This window comes from Balaenoptera physalus (assembly GCF_965194825.1).
Source record: "Balaenoptera physalus genome assembly, chromosome: 8".
NCBI lineage: Eukaryota > Metazoa > Chordata > Mammalia > Artiodactyla > Balaenopteridae > Balaenoptera > Balaenoptera physalus.
The window spans coordinates 94,794,293-94,811,022 of NC_138887.1; the positions used below are offsets into that span (position 1 = coordinate 94,794,293).

Below are 16,730 nucleotides of genomic sequence, written 5' to 3' on the forward strand. Positions count from 1 at the left end.
AAAATTATCCTGCTGCATATAAAGACTTTATATCATATATTACCATCTATCCTTATGGAAGACAAGTGTCTCAACCAGGCTATTTATTTTTCTGTCAAATTAGAATAATAAGCAAGTACATGTGCATGAACTACTTACTATATGCAAGGCATTTCTTCCTATAAAACTAAATCAAGTAAAATAATTTATGAAAATGTGCTCTGAGTGTTAAATTCTGTGTGTGTGTGTGGTGTGTGTGTGTGTGTACATGTTATCTGCCCTTGAACTCTGCATTTCATCACATTCTCCTAGTGGTGGTTGCATTGCTTTATTTTATCCCTATTTGTCCAAGTTTCTTCCTTGGAGTCTTAGAAGGGTATAATCATTTAAATTGCATGTCAAGTTCTTTGTCTTTCTATCCTAGAATATCAATATGAATAGTATTCACATATATAATAAAAATACTATTTCTTTTCTTATACTTATCGTTAAAGACAAAAAGGTAATGGAATTGAAAGATAATAGAATTAAATTCCTTAAAAATATCTCTAGAAAGTTTAGTTAACTCCACGTATTTAAAAGTTTCTAGTTTTCTATGGCAGGAAAATCTCCCCAAAATTCAGATACAGATTCAGCAGGTGGTATCCCTGGATTCAAAATCAGTCTTCCCTCTTATCCTTCACACCTGTGCAGTAGTGTGTCACTCTTGTGTCCTAGCACTGCTGTAGGCTGAGGAATTGGAGGAAAACCCAGCCAGATCAGGGTCTCCCAATATCATTGACTTCCTAGCAGTGACTCTTTTGTTGAAGAAAGTGGTCTTTATTACCTCTTCTTTATTCAGATTACCAACAGAGGATGAGTTAAAACTGTTCAAGTGAGCTAGACTAACCATTCAATGAGTATTTGGTGAGCGTTTATTCTGTCCTCCATGCTTTGCAAATTGGCAACACCATAGGTGATGTCTGAACTGGTTAATAAAAGAAAAGTCAGCTCCTCAGTCAAGAATCTGAGCGAGAGGCAGCTCTAAATCACTAAGTGATGACTGTAACGAGTGTTGATCAGGTTTAAACACATAAACTTACATTCTTAGATTTTTGGCTTTCTTTGGACAATTTGTTTTTTTGTTACCCGGCATTGATTGAGCTCTCTTTTTCTCATATCCTTTGGGCACTTAAAATCTGAACAAAAGTAGGCAGATCGCATTAATTTGAACATTTATTTGCCTGGAGACTTTTTAAAAATTGAAGGCTTTGTGAATATCAAATGCCATAAATTTAACCAAATAAGCTTGTGTGCCAAATTGTTTTCAATTGAAAGGTAAATTTTACCTGAGATAATAAGAAATAGACATATCTACTGGCTTCTTAGTTTCATGAGTTCAAAACAAGCATATGTGTCGTATCCTATAAAAGACAGTGTTTAAATGTTGTTCGGTTTATTATTTTAAACACTAATATAAAGTATTGACTATTACACAAATCAATACCATATGCTCTCATTCAAGGCTGCAAATATAACAAATTGTTTGAAATACTCTGTCTCATTAGATAGTTCAGAAACTTTAGTTAATTTGTTAGGAAATGTAACATTCCACAAACATGTCAATGTCAACTGTGGTACAAAATAACAAAGTAGAAACCCCTGTCATTTTATAGTTTTGATAAGAACTTTAAGTGGAATTTAAGCGGTGGGGTTTTTCCTTTCTTTGGCGAGATTACACACATAATTTCCAAGTTATCGAATGGCTAGATCCGTTTTTTATTTTACCCAGCCTGTTGACAGAATGTCAACTCTCCAGTTAGTCCTGACGATTTATTAATCTGCTCTGCCATCCTCTGGGGATTGCAGGAAGTTATGCTGACTGGCCGGTATGTAAGAAATTAGAACTATAAACTTTTATTTTAGAAATCTCTGTATTGTTTTTGCACGGTTAGCCCCATCTGAAATTTTATCTCAACTCTTACCGTACCTTCTTCTTCAGGGACGGGGGGAATTTATTTTGACCTTAATGTGTGTCAGGCAATGGATTCTAACCCATGTATGTAATCTCATGGAATTCCTCCATCAGAACAGAATAACTCGGCACTTAGAATTGAAAAATCGTATAAATATTATACCTTTTCTATGTTAGGAGGGTGCCACTGATCCTTCAAGAATAGGACGTATGTTTTGAATTAATTTTCCAGAAAAGGGGAAGAATTGGCTGGGAGCCACCGCACTCTCCAGCCCCTTCTTTCGACCAACTTAAGTTGATTAGTCAGGATTTCTCATGTGGTCTGTGACCAGGGGATTGCATATCCCCCCAAACCCCTGTGAATATAACTGACTTTTGCAGTGATCAAACCTGAGAACTGTCAGTTCAGTAGCTCTCATCCTTAAATGCTCTTGGAATCATCTGAGCAGCTTTGTAGAAGTCATTGCCTGGACCCCACCTTGACAAATTAAATAAGAATCTCAGGGGTTATTTGTAAAGTTCCACAGGTGTTTCTGTGGGCATACAAGTCACCTGAGGATCTTATTAAAATGCAGATTTTGATTCCGCAGGTTTGGTGAGGGGCCTGAGGTTCTGTATCTCTCACAAGTGCTGCTGGTGCTATTGGCCCATGAACCACACTCTGAGTAGCAAAGTGCTAAAATGAACGGTATCAGGAACATAGAGGCACTAATGAACATCCTTTCGCACCCAAAATTAAATGAGAGACTAGAAATAAAAGTAGCTTCCCTTTGTTATCTCAGCTAATCTCTGTTAACATTATTAGCCTGGTCTGCAGCTTTAAATTAGACTCAGAAAGGTTTGTTCTGTAGGGTGAAGAGAAAGACAAAACATTTGAATTCTAAGCAACCTAAAAGATCCTTTACGTGCAAAATCATCCTTATTTTTAAAAATTATTATTATTTTATTTCTATTATTTAATTGAAGTATTTTTAAAACTATTATTATTTTATTTAATTTTAATTGAAGTATATAACCATCGTTTTTATACAGGAATAAACAGATCCAGAAAGTTAAGTGATTAGGCTGGTAGTGCTTCTGTTGTTGAGTAAAACACTTCATGAACAATGTTTCACTCAATTCCTGTTGGTTTCAGGCTGTCGCCAAGTTGATGTCATTAGAGTGCCGGTGTCACGGAGTTTCCGGCTCCTGTGCTGTGAAAACATGCTGGAAAACCATGTCTTCTTTCGAAAAGATTGGCCGTCTGTTGAAGGATAAATATGAAAACAGTGTCCAAATCTCAGACAAAATAAAGAGGAAAATGCACAGGAGAGAGAAAGATCAGAGGAAAATACCAATCCACAAGGATGATCTGCTCTACGTTAATAAGTCTCCTAATTACTGTGTAGAGGATAAGAAACTCGGGATCCCAGGGACCCAAGGCAGAGAGTGCAACCGCACGTCAGAGGGCGCAGACGGCTGCAACCTCCTCTGCTGCGGCAGGGGCTACAACACCCACGTGGTCAGGCACGTGGAGCGATGCGAGTGCAAGTTTATCTGGTGCTGCTATGTCCGCTGCAGGAGGTGTGAAAGCATGACTGATGTCCACACTTGCAAGTAACCACTCCAGCCAGCCTTGGGCAAGAGTCCCCAGTGACAGACGTACAACGGGAGTGGCTCCCACTGTGCTGGGCTGGGGAGCCTGACACCTGCCTCCTCAGAATTCCCAGATCCTCGAGGCTCTCTCAGAAGTCCCTTTACCTGATCGATGTCAATGTCACACACTAGGCATGTAGATTTCTTGGGATTCTAAAACTGAAAAAGTTTGAGTTCATATGTTGGTGGTTTAGGGAACAGATGTTGAGGGGCAAGGAAGATAAACTGTCTCGTAAGCAAGAAAGAACAGGAAAGAGCCTTCATGCCGAGAGACCTGGTCCATACTCAGGATAAGATCCTTGACTATGGAACTCAGTAGTGGTGGGTGAATATTAGTCATTTTTAAAAGACATCTATTAGAGCAGCAAGGAGCAGTAAACATGAATCTCATTCTCTGAGTATTTTTTATGAATAAATCATACTAAGTGTTGGTGCATAGAAACAGAAGGTGTTGGGACAGGTTAACAGAAGTGGTGGGTGCCTACTTAACACTTTCATTCATTTCAGAAGAAAGAATCTTCATAAGTGATATAACACCCCTAAAACATGTTTGTTAGCGATATTTCGTGACAAAACAAAAGTAGCAAGATGTAAGAAGCAAAATGTAAAAAGCAAAATGTATGATTTGGAGTTTAAGTGACTTTTAACCAGGAGAATTGATCTACAAGAGTATCAGTAAGGTATATAGCAACCTTTATCTTTGGCTTCACACTTTCATTATAGACCAGCTTCCACTATTAAAAACTCAGCTCTGAAATACTGGAGGAAGGGATCCTGAAAGCATGTGGGAAAATCAGAGGTAGAAATATAAAGGGCTCTCGTACATTTTAAGGAAAACTACCCTTTAAATGTGTAAAGACAGTATTTTGTACAGTATTTTGTTAAATTTTTTAATATTTTGTAAATAATGTTCTTAAGTTATATGATATATATTGAAACAAGATATTTTTTGCCAAAGCCCAAGAGCTAAGGCAATAAAATTATCTCAGAAATAATATTAGCTTCTGTTTCCTTTCATACTATTAACTTTGACATTTTTTCATACATTGAAAAAGAAGTTCACTGAGCAGTTATATGGATATGCATTTCCTGCCAAAATGGCAGCTTTATATGTTGTAAATTAAAATATGCGGCAATATATTGACAATTGTGCTATTTCAGCAGTCAGATTAGTTGAATTCTGTTCTCAATTAGTTATGTTTAACTTGTAAGGTTATTATAATAAATGATACAGTAAAAGTCTTAACTGGAAAAAAGAATCTAAATCAGAATAATGATCAATTTGTGGATTTGATATCCTGGATATTTAATATGTTGTGTGAAATGCTGCATTTCCATGTGAGTTTTGAGTGGTCTTTCTTGTTTTAGTATTCATGCATGTAGAGTCATGATATTTTACAAGGTTCCTGGTGAAAATTACAGGGCTGTATTTAAGGTGGTAGTTTAATGTAAATGCTATGTTTTTTATGAATTGTTAAATATTTCAGTATCATATAGAAAAAATAGATTTTCTAAGTTCAGAATGGACAAAGAAAGAATATTCTTTTTCTCAAAATAAGCTAAAGAAATGTTTCCCTGCCCACCCTGGTCTCATCCTATTTCCTTTCAATTTTATTTAAAAGGCAAAGCAATAATTTGTGAAAAAGAGCAAACCATGGAAAATGACTCTGATCTAATATTAAAATCAAGGCTAAACATTTAACTGTGACCCTTAAAGTTTAACAAAATTACTATTTACTGAATGAGAGACTCCAAAATGACAAATGAACAAATACAGTGCTTATTTAAGAGCGGTTTACCATTCTTCAGCATCCACTGATGAGAATAACCTGAAAAATAGACACTTATTATTATGCCTTTTTTTTGCAAAGTATATCTATTTTATCTGCGTTGAAAATAAGCACTCTTTCTTAAAACATGAAGACTGCAGTTTCCATTAATAACCATTGTTTTCTATCAACTAGAAAACTTTTCGTAATTAACTTACCAACCGATTGTGAGAACCAGGGAGACTTTAATTCACAAATACATGACTACTATTCAGCCACTGCTGAAAAACAGTGGTGCCAACTCAGCACCACCCCCTAACCCCCGCCTGCCTGAGCAAGAACTCCCAGCTCCCAAGCTGTGTCTTTGGTTTCTTCTTTTCCATCTCCCTGGCGTCACCATGGAAGCCATCCATGAATGTCTCACCTGTGTTACTGGTTGACAGCCTAGCTTTGGCCCATTTCCTTCCCAGTCCCCATCGTAGTATAGGTAGCAGCATGGTGCTCCTGGAAATACACGTTCTGGGGCCCAAACGCTTCTATCCAGTTTAGGCTATTGTGCCTTCATGGTTTAGGGCTTCTTATGGTGCAGGTAACAAAAAAAGCAACCCAGACTGACAAACATTAAAGGAAATGTACTGACTCGGTGGGTGAAAAGTCTAGAGTTGTGACCGATTCAGGTGAAGTTTGATCCGAAAGCTCACGCCATGTTCCCAGGACTCAGGTCTCTCCATCTCCAGCCTAAAGAAGCTGGCTTCTGTGATGTTGTCTTCGACGGTAGGCTCCACAGGGTTCTGTGCCAACCCCCCCAATACCCTAGTCTCAGCAGCTCTGGGCTCTCGGCTTTTCTCATCAACACGGCTGCCACACTTCCTTCCAGATCTAACATTCTCCTACTACTCATTCTAAGGAAAGGGAGAGGTTCTTGTTTTTTGTTTTTTGTTTTTTGTTTTTGGTTGCACACACAAGAGAGAGGGCAAAACTTATTTCTCAGAATGCCCAGCAAAAGTCATCATTGGCTCTTATTGGTTAATGTGCCTATCCCTGAGCCAATCACAATGGCCATTGGGGATTGGGGTTGGATGATATACACTGATCATTTTAAAGCAATCAAGACCCATGCTGGGAAATGGCAGTGGCATTCATGCCAACTAAACCCACATAGTTTGAGAATAGGAAAGGGATGAGTCCACAGAGGAAAACCAGGAGGTTATGTTACCATAAAGGGTCCTCTATGCTGGACAGTCCCCAGCTCTAGTGATGTGTTTAGGAAACAGCTTTCTGGTATCACATGGATCGGGCTCACTGCCAGACAATCGCGGTGGGTAAAAAGTGCCTTGATTTGTTCAAATGCCCTTTATGATGATAAGAGGGGAGGGGAGTTACACTCCAGTGTATTAATTTTCAATTTAGGAGTTCAACATTTTGTACACTTGGAACTGCTTAATAGAGGCAATGGTTAGAGGCAATGATGATTATCTTGAAATGTGATCCAGAAAAACGTATCAAACAGCATTATCTGTAATCTCTGGATAAGGAAGTTGGTTAATTAAAGCATTTACCTGATAATAATACTTTACACAACACAAAAACACTTTGATTTGTTTGAATACAAATAATGGCATTATTTCCTTATTCATGATCTGGATGATAGTTGGTTTAGTTGTTGGTGGTTTTTTGTTTGTTTTTTAAGAAACTATGATAGTTATATTAAGAATACGATGGAATTGAACTACGTAAGTTAGATGTTATGACCCTATTGTGCAGCTTTGTAACCACATGATATTCACAGTAAATATTTTAGAAACACTTTAATTTTCTGAAGTACTGTCGGTACTGATGTGTTTGGTTTTACTTAAGATGTGGAACCAGAAGAGCTTTTCATGAAAATATTTATTTATAGGCAATTCGGTGAGCTGCTGGTATTTTTTTGCATCACCTTCCAAAGGCCATCAAATACTGAGGAATTAAACCCACCGTTTGGAGCCAGTTAGTTACCAGAACACTATAATCCACTTAGCTGACTTGAAGGAAGAAAAATTCAAATCATATCTCCAGGAACCATGTATACTCGGCAAGACAAGACTTTCTTAAGGAAAATTGGCTAAGATCCTTGATTGTCTTTTAAATTTCAGTTTCAGTATAGACCAGATGTGACAAGTCATAACATTTCTTAGAGTAGGATAATGAGGTAAACTGAGAAGGACAAATGTGTGGCCCAGCATGAAAGGGAACACAGTGGTACACCAAGGACTCAACACCTTTGAAAAAGAAAATAATGTTAGTAAACACTTAGATAGCACTTACTATGTACCAGGCATTGTTCTAAGTAAATCGTATATATTAAGACATTCGATCCTCACGATAACCTCATAAAGTAGGTGCCATTATTGTGGTCCTTACTGTATAGAAACAGACACAGTAATGGTGAGGTAAGTAGCTGGCCCAGGTCACACAGAACAGACTAGCTTCAGAGACTGTGCCCTTAACCATCATATCGTTATTGCGCCTCTCACAGAAAGAAAATAGTACAGAGTTTACAGTATACCATTTAAAGGGGTTGGGGATTTGTAAACATAATGACAGTTACAGGGTGTTCCTCCCTGGTTTGATTATATAAACTTGGTTGAGAAGCTGGAGAGAAGTGATGGGAGAATTGAGGTCTTAGAATTCACCATGAAATGGAATTAAAATACACTGCCTCTTGATTTCTAAACTCTAAGTGATTTAAACTGCCTTCTATTTTAGATCCCAATGTGGTTGACAGTTGGATTATGCTTCAAGAGCCTAACAATCATTCCAAAAGGAAATGACTAGGGGTGAAGATCAAACTAATTTAGTGCGACATTAAATAAATACTTACATCCTTTTGATTGTTGTGCTTACAGCCAATTGTTACATAAAGTGTTATTTTTAAAAGATGGATGAAATTTACCATTGGTAATAGTTTACATCCACATCCAAAGAAAAACCAGTAGAGATGGTTTGCATGATTAAAATCTCTTGAAACAAAATCATGCTAGAAAGAGCAGCCTCTCCCACTTGTTGTAAAGGGAGAGTAATAATAAACGTGGACCAAGTCAACACAAAGTTTCACATGACTTTTAAATTTGCAGAAAAAAATGAAAGCATCTGATTTGTGTGCGAGAATTGGAAGAGCAGGGAGAACGGGGATATAGGGCTGCCTGTTTCCCTCTGTTAAACTGCCATTCTGAACCCTAGGGGTGATTCACCTCCAAAGAGGCCATGAAGCCTTCTCTTCTGCATGTCAGTAACAGCCGTCTGTGATCATGGCCCATGTCCGCCCGGCTGTGTTTAGCCAAGAAAAAGGAAGGGTGGCCCGTTATAGATCCTAATTACTCTTTGATAAAAGAGGAATATCACTAAATTTAACTGCATATTTAAACACACCTGAACTCTTCGTAACCAAGGAAAAGTGTAAATAAACAAAATGTAAGTCAATAATTACCTATTTATTTCTAGTCCATAATCTATACTTTTAAAAAATGTTTAAAAAATTTTGTCAGTTGTATTGTTTTTATATCTTCCCCAGCTTTATTGAGATATAATTGACATACAACACTGTGTACGTTTAAAGTCTTACCCATTTTAATTGCTTGATCTCAAACTCCCTGGCAAACAACTCACTTTTGCTCCACACAAGGCTCTATGCAAGCAAGGCAAGAAATAGCATATGGTAAGATAGCAACATGGGAAAACTGAAAAAGTAAATGTGATAAATCCTCTTTAACATGCCTGATATTTAATGGGTCCAGGCTTAACACTTTTACAAGCTGAAAGATAAATTTCTGAGAAAAAAATTCTCCCCTCTGCTAGCTTAAACACTTTTCTTCCCCCAAATGCCCAATTTATCACTTCTGGAGAAACTACACTCTAAAATTTGTTGACTAAATATATTAACTACAATGTCAGAATTTCAATTGCCACAGTGCCTGTAACTGTGCCCATCCCACAATCCCAGTGCTATAGAACTGCAGGGAAACTTCTCCAGGGTATTTTCATAACGGGATTTGTTTTTCTTCATAATGGGATTTTAACAGTTCCACAAGAATTGGCTCTCAACCCCGTTCCCAGGCCAAAAGTTTCAGATTTCTATAGCAGTTGAAGTGTCACCTCATTTACTGATCTTAAATCTCAGGTCCTCTCCCTGAGGGAGAACAGAAAGTCATCCGGGAAAGGTGCACTCCCCTTTGGTCAAGGGCACACGGGCTCATTCCTCACACGTCAGGAAACCCTCACCATCCGCTCTTCTTCTTCCACCCAGAGCCTCCCCGTGAGAATCACAGCCCTCAGCGGCCACTGCCTTCCCCGCGACTGAACATATTTCTACTCCTCAGCACCGTTTGCTTTCACTTCTCCTCTGCTCAGAGCTTGGACCTGCAAGACATTTTCTTTGAAATTCATTTCTATTCTTGTCAAACGAGGCACACAGTACTTCTCTAATCAGGTTCCCTCTACACGGGGCTGCACAGAAGCCAATTTCCAGCTTGGCCATCTCATTCCATTGGTGATGCAGAAGGCTAAGTAAAACCCGGCAAAGAATTCCTCGCCCCAGTACTGAGCTTGTTCATCCGATCAGGTGACATCCAAGCAGTAGCAACAGCACCTGCGTGGTAGGTAGACAAGCAGGACTGCATTTGAGCACATAATGCATTGCTGAAAATGTGTCTGAAAGTCCAATGAATAAATTTCAAATAACAGACTTATAAGGAAAGTGTTGATCCCAGAAACCAAAAAAGAGGTTTCAAAGTTCTCATTCAAAATTCTTCTTTTGCCCAGGCACCCCTGCTGATAGGTAGGAACCTTCACAGGCCCTTTGAGCAAGAAGCAAATGCTGGGGTGTAAGGGGGTCAGCCAAGTCTCAGCATCTTCTCTGACTTGATGGCCGCCCCACCCCGCCGTGCGCAGTAGTTGGGTGGAGAGTTTGGAGGTTTTCGTGTGCTCTCTGGGGCTGGGGCTTCAGCAGAGTGTCCTGTGAGACTCAGCTGCTGCCACAGGAAGGAATCGGAGAACACTCCCTGCCTCTGGCTGAAGTCTCATAACTTCACATACTTGTTGGGGGCCAGCAAGTGAAACTATATCAATGTGATCATTTGAAATGCTAGCTGCATGGAGATACACAAAAGCTTGAATTCTGCACGTGAAAGGGAGTTCAGTGTCAGAGTGGAAGGGTTGGTAGTATATAGTCAGGAGCTTGGAGGTTAAGGAGAACCTCGGGTGAATAGCTGTAGCCTCTCTCATGACCTTACTACCCTAGTCATTTAATGGTTCCCTTCTGGCTTGGTGTCTTGGTCTGTTCGGGCTGCTATAACAAAACACCACAGACTGGGTGGCTTATAAAGAGCAAATTTATGGGCTTCCCTGGCGGCGCAGTGGTTGAGAGTCCGCCTGCCAATGCAGGGGACACGGGTTCCAGCCCTGGTCTGGGAAGATCCCACATGCCACGGAGCAACTAGGCCCGTGAGCCACAACTACTGAGCCTGCGCGTCTGGAGCCTGTGCTCCGCAACAAGAGAGGCCGCGATAGTGAGAGGCCCGCGCACCGCGATGAAGAGTGGCCCCCGCTTGCCACAACGAGAGAAAGCCCTCGCGCAGAAACGAAGACCCAACACAGCCAAAAATAAATAAATAAATAAATAAATTTAAAAAAAAAAAAAAAGAGCAAATTTATTTCTTACAGTTCTGGAGACTGGGAAGTCCAAGATCAAGGTGTCAATAGATTCGGTGTCTGGAAACAGCCTGCCTCCTGGTTCACAGATGATCGTCTTCTCACTGTGTCCTCACATGGCAGAGAAGCCCAGCCAGGGAGCTCTCTGGGGTCTGTTTTATAAGGCCAATAATCCCGTTCGTGAGGGCTCCACCCTCATGACTTAATCACCTCCAAAAGGCCCCACCTCCAAATACCATCACATTGGGGATTAGGTTTCAACGTGTGAATTTTGAGGGGACACAAATATTCAGACCATAACACTTGGTATGATGGGGCTGGAAAGCTAAAGAGGCTGACTTAACTTTCCTCTATGGCTAAAACATTACTAGAATGCAAAAGACAGAGCAATAATAGAAATGCTAACAGCTGCATTTAAAGAGTAGTTCGTGTCAGGCATTTTGGTAAACACCACAAATACATAGTTCTATCCCAGTTTTACAGGAGAGGATACTGACTTTCTCAAGGTCCTCATGTAGCTGATGGTGGAACCGAGACACATACTCAGGCAGGTCTGTGTACTCTTAGCCAGTAGGCTACCCTGTCGAATTACAGAATTCTCTCCTCTTTTAAGATTTTAGGCCCTGCTCCTCTCTGGTTATCAAGTGAAACAATATGGGATGATTATATGGAACATTAGAAGCTTGTAGGTTCATAAATCAATTTTCCCTAATAAAAGGGAGTATCTTTTGCCAACTGAGTTTCAACTTGTTCTTTCAATAGTCAATACACTCCAGTGGTAGGCATGATTTCTGCAGAGCTGGACAGGGAGCTTAGCGATGGCAGCCCGCTGTACCTGTGAACCAGCTGTACCTGTGAACCAGCTGTACTGGGAAGACTGTCTTCGCTGTGTTACGTTTGCTTATAAACTACCCATGGAACAAAACCAAGAGAAACCTCTCTTCTGTCTCTACCCAAAGGGCTGGCAGTCCCTCTTCCTTTCTGAGCAGTCCTAGAAGAGACATCTTAGTGTTGAAAGTGTTTCCTTCATACAGCTGCCCTCCAGTACTCTGCCCCTCACTGGACTGGAGGAAGGTTCTGGGGCAGGACACCTCTTAGATTCCAGACGGGCTTTCACCAGGCTGACTGCACCATCCCTTGCTGCTCCCTGATACTCCCGGGCCAGGCCTGCCCGCTTTTCGCTCCATCTAACTCTTGATTTCACTGGAACCTCAAGAAAGGAGATGGGGATGGGGAGAGGAGCAATAGTAGAGGCTGAGGCCAGGTTAAATTGAGGGAGCTTTGAGGGAAACAGAGATTAACTAGCCATTGGCACGTGCCAATCAAAAACCAAGTCTACAACAGAAAAATCATCCTGGGAAGAGACAGCAAAAGAACGCTTCTGAGGAATGCTTTAGAAGAAGTAAGATCTGGTACTTCATTCTACAACTCCTAATTTACATGCACTTACTGCTGTCGAAGGCCCAGTTGAAGAGGTTAAATGGCAAATCTTTTTCCTGATCAACACAAGCAATTTTTCCCTTTCACATTCATTTTTTAAACTATTGTAAATGCATTTCCACTTTCAACTGCTCTACTAACTGAACACAGCACATTTCTCATTCTTTCATTTAAGAATGGGGAGTGTCAAATGAAACTGAATTAAACTATCATCTTTTGGGGGGGGTCAACCTATGTATAATTTGTATAAACTAAATATAAAGTGCATTTCAGGCTAAAGGCATTGAGCTTCTTCTGGCAAAAATTGATAAAATATCAGCTAATTCATTTCAAAACAAATACAATATAGAAAGAACAATGATAAACTTTAATCAAATTAAAGTCAGGAATATAAAGATTCTGGCTCAATTTTTCATTAATTTCCCCATATCACTTATTTTCCTACTGTCTTTGCTGAATTTTAACAGGCATATTATAATATACTTGTTCTGGGACAGCCTCTATGATTACAAATAAAAAATACACATTCATAAGTCCTTAAACACCATTTAAAAAACCAAAGTGTCAATGCCAAATTTTTGATTTTAATGAAAATTCTGAACATTAAATGAGCACTGCTGCATTTACAATGCTGATTTTTAAAAGCTACCTGAAAATAAAATACAGTAAAATTATTGCTTCCAAAGTTATGTTGACATAATGTATACAAGGCAGAACCGAAACAATAGCAAACTGCATGAAAGCAGTTACATAACCAATCTTTACCCCTTCTTTTGGCATTTTATACACCTCTACAAAGCTATCATGTTATAGTCCTTATCTTGAAAGGGATGTCCTGCCATCTAGATACTTAAATTCTATCCATGTTAAGATATATCCTGAGGATATTAGTGTGTTTACCCATAGGAATGACTTTAATTTTGCATGTCAAGCAGTACAATACACACTTGACAAACCTCAGTGTGAAGTTCTATAGGCATATTACTTTGCCAGATAATACAAAAAAATTCACAATGCAAAACCAAGAGTATTTATTCTCATTATTTTTAAAAAAAGCAACACTTATTTCACAATCCCTGGAACTGTAAAATAGCCATTCTTTTAATTTACAGAATTGAGGGAAGTATTTTAAATGTCAAAACATACATGCTGAATGTGATTTAGCGTATCAGCACCAAAAATCTGAAAAGTTTACAAAAATTGTTTAGATGTGTAAGGTGCATTTATTCATGAATTACATTCAGTTTGAGGGAAGAAACAGTACCCCCAAACTCACTGATGTTTAAGAAATAGCTGAATAACCTTCCACCTTGGTTTACAGCAAAATAAAAAATACTGCTTTTAGTTTTTCTTATATAAGTCATCTAAAATTTAGATCCAAAATTGAAGTGCTGCCTTTTACTGGGAATAGCAGTTTGATCATTACATTTTTTATGTTCCAGTTTAAGATACTTCACACACAATAGATATTTAATGCCCTAAAAATATTTTAAAAACTTGAGTCATTTTGTGAACATCTGAAGTTAACAAAAGGTAGATCTCTTATATTTTTATGTAGAATTGGGTATAAAGTCATTGTGTGTCAAATAAAATTATTTTTTTAAATGGTATCAGTCCCAATCAGTAATCAGGACGTTTCTAAATATGTCGTTACCTTTTCAGGCAAGAATTACTCTTACGAAGTTAGATGAAAGTAAATACAGAATTTCTTGGTATACAATCCAAAATTATTGTGACGTTAAAACATGCCTCTTTCCAAACCACTTGGTCAATGCTGATGACACTTAAATAAGGAAAACTTAGGCCAGTATTGCTCTAACTATACTGACATGCTGTCCTGAATGACCTACCAAGGCTGGGGAAGGGACTTGGCCTGGTTCCTCAGCTCTGTGGAGTTGCCCGCCGCACCCGTCTTACTCTATAGCTTATGCAAAATCAATTCATGCACACTATTAACTCAAAATCCAGCAAGCTACAGCCCTGATGCACCTACATTCATATATTTCCTCTTTACTGTGTACATTAAATGAAGAATTCTGTTGTGCTTTTCACATATTTGATACAAGTTTTCATATTTTATTTCTAGGTTTCTAGGGATGGAAAGAGCAAGACTAAGAAAAGAAATACAACAGGGGAGTTAGACTGTAAAGTAACATTACACACACAACTAGCCCAATATCTTTTTAATTTAAAAGATACTATCATCAAAAGGCCATATATATATATATATATATAAAAGAAAACAAAGTCTCCTCCCTAAAACCCATATTATTCCATGACAGATTTTTCACAGCAACTAGTATATATATCAATACATTTTTCAAATCTGTTCAGTTATCCATTGTGTAATGCTTTTAGAATTAAAAGATGCCATTATCATCGCAGTCTGAACATTGTACCATTAGGGAGATGTGCTTAGAAATGGTTCAGTGATTTGCTCATTATGATGACTATTTACAAAGATGTCTATTTACGTTAGCAATAAATAATCCTGATATCAAAAGAGATAATGGTCATGCACACACCGAGATGGCTGCATGCTCTTAAAATATTTACATGTAGTTTTTCGGTTAGGGCTTTCCCATTAGCAAGTGAAAGTATGCTCCCTTCAATTTTCTCCACATCAGTCTTGCTTCTGGGGGATGCATCCTTCCATTTCTACAACTTCAGGCCATCCTTCATATTTGTTTGTGTCCTTATTGTTCTTTATGTGCTGTTGGAACACAATCATAGTATATAGTTTTTAAAACTTTAGCGAACTGCATATCTGCAATAACATACTTATGCGTACTCACTTCAGTAACACTTCTATCAACATATAAATTATTGTTCAATATATTAAATGAGCAACGCTTGGGGTCTGGCATGTAGTAGCAGACCTTCAAATAACAGCTGAAAGAACAAAACACTGCAGATGGTCTTTAAAGGATCATTTGTTAGTCAAAAGTAGGTTTACATTCTACTGAGTTCTAAAGTATTTCTAAACTTAATTGATTACAGTAACAAAAGTTCAATTAAAATCTTTAATAACCAACTTCCTAAAAGGCTTAAGATAAAACTAATCATATGCCAATGCACTGTCATGTAGGAAAATAATTTTCATGCAGAATTGACTATTTTTAAGTTTAAAATCAAAATAGTGCCACGGTGATTTCAAATACTTGATTACCAAGAACCTATGAAAAACACAAACATATTTAATGTCTGCTTTATCTAAGTTTCAAATAACTGGGATAGGAATAGGTCCTGCATGGTTTCACACAACTGCTTTTGTCCATTAATTATGAAAGCCTAAGACACTAACCTGTTCAAAAGGGCTTTTTGTCTTAATGCCTTTTCCACCACAGAAGACCCAGTTGTCTCTAAAACCAAGATGAGTAATAGACGTACTCCCCAGTTCAGCAATGAGCTGCCGGGCCTCATCATTGAGTCTTAAAGAGGGAGAAAAAGAATAATACAATAAATGTAGTGCCCTGTATGTTATCTAAGTAATACTGATACAGTTAGGATACTTAACACACAACCATGAAATAAATGAGAGAATGCTGGCTTAGATAAGAGAACATAAAAAAAAAATTTTATCAGAGTAACATTCCTACTATTTGAGTTCTTTTTTTTTTTAAAGAATTTTTTTTTTTTTTTTTTTTTGCTGCACGGGGTCCTCATTGCTGTGCACGGGCTTTCTCTACTTGTGGCGAGCAGGGGCTACGCTTCGTTGTGGTGCGCGGGCTTCTCATTGCGGTGGCTTCTCTTACTGTGGAGCCTGAGCCCTAGAGCGTGCGGGCTTCAGTAGTTGTGGCTCGCCGGGTCTAGAGCGCAGGCTCAGTAGTTGTGGTGCACGGACTCAGTTGCTCCAAGGCATGTGGGATCTTCCTGGACCAGGGATCGAACCTGAGTCCCCTACACTGGCAGGTGGATTCTTAACCATTGTGCCACCAGGGAAGTCCTATTTGAATTCTTTAGTGATGAAAGCCATGAAATCTAGAAATTAATTTCAAGTTCATGCTATTTAGAAGTGCCTTTTAGGTGTCTTTATTTCACAACAACAATTCATTTTCATTTACATCCATCAAATAAATAAGAGAAACTGTAGTCAGCAGGTGCCTATTCAGGTTAATCCAAGATCTTAAGCAACTAACATCTTTGTAAAATTAAAAATCACTTTGAATCTCCACTAAACCCTTTGTAAATTACATTTGAATAGAATAAAGGTAAATGCTGATAGAAATTTGGATGTTTCTAACACCAGATGTTTTATTTAAAAGAAA

General features: G+C 38.5%; 2 protein-coding genes across 3 annotated transcripts in view; one reads left to right on the top strand and one right to left on the bottom strand.

Annotated features, from left to right (window-relative positions):
* The window catches only part of WNT16 (Wnt family member 16), a 17,412-nt gene extending 6,710 nt beyond the window's left edge, over positions 1-10,702 (top strand). Inside the window, exon 4 of the mRNA XM_082473277.1 lies at positions 3,069-10,702. Within this exon, the coding sequence (XP_082329403.1) occupies positions 3,069-3,533 (465 nt within the window). The 3' untranslated portion in view covers positions 3,534-10,702. The remainder of the gene's footprint in view (positions 1-3,068) is intronic.
* Positions 10,703-13,026: 2,324 nt separating this feature from the next.
* Positions 13,027-16,730, bottom strand: part of FAM3C (FAM3 metabolism regulating signaling molecule C) — a 48,327-nt gene continuing 44,623 nt past the window's right edge. For both annotated transcript variants that reach the window (XM_082473279.1, XM_082473278.1), the window contains 2 exons: positions 15,767-15,893; positions 13,027-15,175 (listed from right to left, as the gene is read on the bottom strand). In XM_082473279.1, the coding sequence (XP_082329405.1) occupies positions 15,086-15,175; positions 15,767-15,893 (217 nt within the window). In that variant the 3' untranslated portion in view covers positions 13,027-15,085. The remainder of the gene's footprint in view (positions 15,176-15,766; positions 15,894-16,730) is intronic.